Genomic DNA, 6,240 nt, shown 5'->3' on the forward strand with positions numbered 1-6,240 from the left:
CCTCGTCGCCCGCGACGGCGCGGCGCGCGCGGCGCTGGGCGGCGCCGCGTGGCTGCGAGGGGAGCTCGTCGTGACCGGCGCGCAGCACGGGGAGGAGCACCTACACAACCAGTACAGGTTCGGCGGCGGCATCACGGCGGCCGCCCTCGACAGCCTGCGGCGCGCCGGCTGCCTCCAGGCGGGGGCGTCCTGGCGGCTGGAGGAGGCCGGGGGTACCAAGGAGCCCGAGCTGCACGTGTTTGTCATTGGGCCGCCGCGTGAGCCGGCCGAGGCCGCGGCCGCGGGCGCCGCTGGCACGCCGGCGCCGGCGCTAGCACAGCCAGACGGGCTTGCTCCCACCCGCGCCACCCGTACGCCAAAGCGCGTGCTGCCGGATGGGCCGGCTGCGGCCGCAGCACAGCGGTCGCTTGCGAGCGCGCAGCGCCTCAGCAACAAGCGCGTGCGGCTGTCAGGGGGCGGCGCCGCCAGCGGCGGAAAGGCGGGAGGAGCGGCGCCGGCGGGCAAGAGCGACGATGGGGGTAGCGAGGGATCAGAACACGACAAAGACAGCCGCAGCGGCAGCGAATGCGAGGACATTACGGGGGACGAAGGCAGCGGCAGCGGCAGCGAATCCGATGGGCAGGGAGGCCCGGCGCGCGGCGGCCCGAAGGGCCGCGCGGCGCGCCAGCAGCGGCAGGAGGGGAAGAGGGCCGCGAGCAAGCAGCTGCAGCGCCAGCTGGAGCATGAGCTGCGCCGCGTGCTGAGGCGGCAGACGATGGCGCCGCAGCCGCTGTCGAAGGGCGGCGCGCCGCGCGGCATCTCGCAGGACGGGAGGTTCACGCTGGCGCCTGAAGTGGCGAAGAGCCTGCTGCCGGGCTTGCAGGTCCCACTGCCGTGGGCGGACGATGGCACGACGCCGCAGATCCGCGCCGCCGCCAGCCTGGTCGGCGCCGACGCCGCGTCGCGTCGTGTGCTCGGCGAGGGCGGCGCGGCCGGCGTCTGCGTGATCAAGGGCGTCGTCAGCGGCGGCGCGCAGCACCGGCGCCCCGGCCAGCACATCCAATTCCTGGATGAGCTGAAGCGGCAGCTGGCCGATCTGAGGGGTGCCGGCTGCCGGCTCGAGGCGGCGGCGTGGCGGTTGGGCAGGGGGGACGAGCTGTGGCTCGAGGTCACAGTGGTGGGCCCCGCCGGGCAGGACCCGTGCGGCGCAGGGCGCACCAACGCGAACGCCAGCGCTGGGCCCCGCGGCCGCACCCCGAGGGCGGCGCGCGCGCCCGCATGCGCACCCAAGGTGGCGGCGACGCCAAAGCGGCCGTGCGGCGGCTCGAGCGCCGGCCCGCCGGCGCCGGGCAGCGGCGCCCGCGGCGGCGGCGCCTCTTTTTCTGACGAACCTTCGCGCGATCAGGCGGCGGGGTCGCCGGCGGCGGGGTCGCCGGCGGCGGCGGCGGGCCGCGGGGCCCGCGGTGGTGGCGGCAGCGGCGGCTCGCCTGGTGGCGCTGCCTTTGACGCAGGGAGGGACCTCCCAGAGGTCAAATCCCTATTCCAGGTGGGACCTCGCAGCAGCCTGCCTGGCAACAAGCAGCCGCGCACACGTTTTGCCACAGGGGCCGCCCGCGGTGGCAGGGTTGGCGTTCTGCGGCACGGGCGAAGGCGGCGCGGCAGCTGCGCGGGCCCGCCCGCGTCCGCGGCGAGCAGCTGGCAGCAGGGGTGCCGAACCCTGCGCTTGGAGCCAGAGCGGGCGCCGCCCTTCGACCCCGGGTCTATCAATCCCATCTGGGCCCTACTGGGCGGGCAAGGGTCACCTGGGGCGCCAACATTGCAACCCCGCCGCGCAGATGGGTATGGCGGCGACGGACCTGGCGCAGAAGCTGCAGCCCCGCGACAAGGGTGGGGCCAGTCACTAGCAGGCTGAGCCAAGCGATGCACTCAGCCGGCAGCGTCAAGAGTAGTGTGCACACATGCTTTAGCGTTCGCCATACTTCTGCGCACCTGTGGACAGTGCGTGTGGGGGGCATACACACTCAAGTCATGCACCACTACCCATACACCCAGGCCAACACATGTCCCTGCGCGGGAGCAACACACGCGTGCACGCAAGCACCACCCTCAACGAACCCAGCTGCTTGCCAGCAATCTGTGGGGCAGATTGTTTGCTGCGCCGCCGGTCATCACAGGCCGCTGACACCCAATTTCTCTCTTTGCCCCACCCACATCAGGGCTGTTGAAAGACCTGGACGACGCGCTCAGGCTGAGCAACCAGGCTGTGAGGCTTGGAAAGGTTCAGGAAGGGTCACTGCTGGTGAGACGCCCCCACATGCGCGCGGCCAAACTTGCTAGGAAAGTGACACCGTGCACAGGTGCATGCACATGTGCATGCGTGTGTGCGCGTGCACGCGGGCATGCAATCGTGCGTGCGTGCGTGCGTGCGTGCGTGTATGTCTATGCGTGTGCGTGCGCAGTGGGTGCGTGCGCAGGTCCGGAGTCAACAAGTGTGCTTGATAAAGAGTGCACCGTCACGCGTTAGCATGCTTGCCCGTTGGCCAGATGGGCTGCCTCAAGGATTTCAGGGCCTCTGTGGCTGCATGCTCTGCGGCGTGGGGACGCAGCTCTCGTGCCAGGCGCTGCCCCGCCTGGCCAGGCGCCGATTGTCCGAAATGCATACTGAGCTGATCCCAACCTCAGCCTCGTTTAGATGCGCACTCGGTCACTCTGCAATCCCCTGACAAGCCCCCACGAACACCACCCCCTCTGGTTGCGGGCGGCCGCCGGTTGGCGTGCGTGCGTGTTTGCGTGCTGTGGCGGGCGCGCGTGGGTGTGTGCGTGTGTGCGTGTGTGCAGGTCTGGTGGACTCGCGTGACCCTGGCCAGGACGTCAGGCGACGCGCTCGAGGCCCTGAGGATGCTGCCGGCCAAGCTGCGGCAGGACGCGCAAGACTCGCTGCACAGCGAGACCGAGGGCGAGGGCGCGGGCGTCGGCGACGGCGGCGGCGGCGGCGGCTCTAAGGACGGCCTCTGAGCCTCCTGCCTACAGAGCAGGGAGTGCATGCGTTTGCAAGGCAAAGATGAGGGCCGTTGATGTTTGTTGGCGGTGTCGGATACAGCCCTTGCAGTCGCCGCACGCTCTCCCAGGGATCAAGGGACTTGAGGTCTGGCAAGCATTTTCTTAGCCCCTCCCCACGCCGCGCGTGCGGTCAGGTGTGCCATACTCTTGCACGTTTTACGGGTGGGGGCGGGTTCCTCGCCCGACGCCAAGGCAAACTCACTGCTGACGTGCGTATACCCTACAGAGCGCGCCGTGACGCGCGGGCTGCCGACATTTTGGTCACAAGCAAGGTTACCCCGCATCACATGCCTCTGGCTCTTGGTTATGCCTCATGCCCGAGCTGCTCGTACCTGTGGCTCGCTTCCAGCGGTGTCATATTCCAAGCATCCTATGTACACATACTTGCTTTACCAGCGGCTGGCCTCACCTGTGCAATGCTTCACACCTCTTTGCCTACCACTGATGCAGTGCCAAGGCAGCTGTTACTGCTGGCCTGGCCATGTCGCCGCAGAGAGCTGTGATGCACAGAGGCGAGCGAACCACATGCACAAAGATGGGGCGGCACCCGCCTGTTGGACACGGGCCAGCACCTCTTGCAGGGCCGCCTGCTGTGCATTTGGTGCTGTGCGTGCCTTCAAGATGCCGCCGTGACCCTGACGCACAAAATCCCCAGGAGCGTGGCGGGTTTGCTGGCATTTGGCAGTGTGTAGTTGCCGGCAGCTTCCTGCTGCCTGGCCAGAATGTCGAACAGTCACGTGCCTTCAGAGAGCCCGCACCTGCCAGTACGAGGGCCAACGTTTTTCAGGCCTGGCTATGTATACTGTTGCTAGTGTATTCTTTGGGTTGCTTGCTGGGAGTTCAGCCACGTGGATGATTGAAAAGGATGAGGTAGGGGGCGCGGTTGCTGCTTGCTCATGCATTCAGGCGCTGTCGGCCCTGTGCCTAAGCCTTGCCAATGCCACTGTGCGTGGCGCGCACCCGCCCCTTGCGCCTGTGAGACACGTCTTGCTGCTTCACGAAGCAGGTGTCAAGTAGGTGCGTATCCTTTATCCTGCTGCAAGCCATGCCGACATGCACTACAATACTCATGTAAACAGATCCCAGGTAGCTGAGGTACTCCGCAGCCCCACCGTGCCATGCAGCACGGGGCCAGCAAGAAGAGGCCATCTGAAACGGGGACGGCGAGCTCCTAGAGGCAGGCAACGCATGCACCCCGGGACTGGCCTGCTGTGCTGCCCGCCGGCCCCCTGGTATTTCTCCTGCATGCGATTGCGCCGGCTGCGGCCGTTGCTGCTGATCAGGATGCGGCCGCCGCTGCGGCGCCTGCTGCCGTTGTTGCTGCCCCTGCTGTTGTTGCTGTTGGTTGTACAACCCCTGTTGCTGCTGCTGCTGCTGCCCCTGCCGCTGTTGCTGCCGCTGCCGCTATTGCTGCCGCTGTGCTGCTGCTGCTGCTACTGCTGCTGCTGCTGCTGCTGCTGTGCTGCCGCTGCGCTTGTTGCTGCCGCTGGCCAAGCGTATACGTCCGGGCCTGGCCGGCTGCAGGTATCAGCCGCCTGTTTTCCCCGCGAGCATCAAACGCCTCCCACGCCGCTGCCAGCGCTGCCAGCAGGTCCCCAACCGTCGGCAGGCGGCACTTGTTTCCCGCCCAGGCGACGCAGTCAAAGGCCGCGACCAGTGGCTCCGCCCGGCCCTGGCCCCACGGGCGGCCGCGCGCTGGTGGCGCCGACGCCTGTGCTGCCGCTGCCGCGTCGTTGATTGCGGCCGCCACCGCCGTGCCGAAGCGGCCAGCCTCGGCGGCGGCCCGAGCCACCGCCCACTTGCCGTCCGCCACGGCCGTCGTTTCCCCTGGGTCCAGCAACGCCTCCCGGCAGGGCGGCTCGTCCTCCAGCACGCTGACTGGGGGCCGGGCTGAGGTGATGCGCCACAGGGGGTAAAAGTAGCAGCAAACCCCCGGCGACACGGACAGCGGCGGCTGGTGCATGGGGCCCAGCGCAAGCAGGCCCGCCCGCAGGCGCGCCAACGGCGGCGCCAGCGTCGCGGGGTCGGCTTCCAACAGGGCCAAGGGGGGCGCGGAGGCTGGTGGCGTGGCGCCGTGCAGCAGGGCGCGGCCCAAGTGCACCCACGGGATGTTGTCGCCGCCCAACAGAAAGCGCGCCCCCCACTTGGCCCAGCGGCCGCGTACGTGCGCTTGCAGCGGCAGCACGCCGAAGCCGCCCGCCTTGGGGCTGCCGGCAAGGAGTTCCGCTGCGACGCTTGTGAATCGGCGCGGCGTCTGGTCATCAGGCGCTGCGCCGTGAACGACAAGACGCGCGACTGTCCGCTGCAACTCCTGCTCAACGGCCGCCGGGAGCATCGATGCCGCTGAACTCAGCATGGTATAGAATCATGCTGACAGCGTAGCCGGCCGGGCCGATGCCCCGACCAAACATGGAGAGCGGCATGCCCGCTAGCTTCCTGCAGCGGCGTTGCACCTCCGCCATACGCGTCGGCCAGTCCACCACGGTGGGGCCGTTGCAGAAGGTGAGGCCTAGTGAGCGAGCGGCTTCCACAAAGCGCAGCCCGCTGATCTGCAGGACTGCAGGGCCGGGTTGCTGCCCCGCACAGCCGCGGCGCTGGTGGTAGGTGTAGCCCCTGCTGCTGCTGCTGCTGCTGCTGCTGCTGCTGCTGCTGCTGCTGCTGCTGCTGCTGCTGCTGCTGCTGCTGCTGCTGCCGCCCCCCACCCGCCTCATGCCGTGCCAAGTCCCGCCGCGCTTCCACCTCTGCCCGTAGCTTGGCCACCGCCAACGCTGCACCAACGAAGAGCGCCTCGCATTTGGGGATGTTAAGATGCTGCCCAGTGGCCTGCGCTGACACAGCCATGTCGCGCAAGAGCGGCAGAACGGCTGCTGGCCCCGGCAGGACGACCTGCGAGTAATCTGCGTACTGATGGTGAGTAAGGTCGCCCCGCCGCAGCCGCTGGCGGCATCCACGGTGCCGCCTCTGGCGCCGCCTGGGCCCGCCGCGGCTGTCCCCCGGCCGGCAAGACCCACATCGGCGCGCGCAGCGCCGGCGTCGCCGCCTCCCCCGGCGGCATCGCTGCCGCTGGCCGCCGCCGCCAATGCGTGCGCCGCCGCAGGCAGGGCATGCAGTCGCCGCGCTCTGCGGTGCAGCGCACCGCCCGCCCCGCCCGCCCGCGGCGGCAGCAGCAGGCTCGGCGGCAGCAGGGTTGCCAGGCCACCG

General features: G+C 69.1%; 2 protein-coding genes across 2 annotated transcripts; one reads left to right on the plus strand and one right to left on the minus strand.

Annotated features, from left to right (window-relative positions):
• Positions 1-754: 754 nt before the first annotated feature.
• MNEG_11963 (hypothetical protein) lies at positions 755-2,994 on the plus strand (the record flags this gene model as incomplete). The annotated part of the gene is made up of 4 exons (XM_014039564.1): positions 755-1,525; positions 1,815-1,866; positions 2,196-2,278; positions 2,818-2,994. The coding sequence occupies 4 exons, from the start codon at positions 755-757 to the stop codon at positions 2,992-2,994; spliced, it is 1,083 nt and encodes a 360-aa protein (XP_013895018.1).
• Positions 2,995-4,318: 1,324 nt separating this feature from the next.
• On the minus strand, positions 4,319-5,246 carry MNEG_11964 (hypothetical protein; the record flags this gene model as incomplete). Its single annotated transcript, XM_014039565.1, has 1 exon — positions 4,319-5,246. A coding segment is annotated over one exon (928 nt), but the record flags the coding sequence as incomplete, so codon positions are not given.
• Positions 5,247-6,240: the final 994 nt, after the last annotated feature.

Source organism: Monoraphidium neglectum (assembly GCF_000611645.1).
Source record: "Monoraphidium neglectum strain SAG 48.87 unplaced genomic scaffold scaffold02990, whole genome shotgun sequence".
NCBI lineage: Eukaryota > Viridiplantae > Chlorophyta > Chlorophyceae > Sphaeropleales > Selenastraceae > Monoraphidium > Monoraphidium neglectum.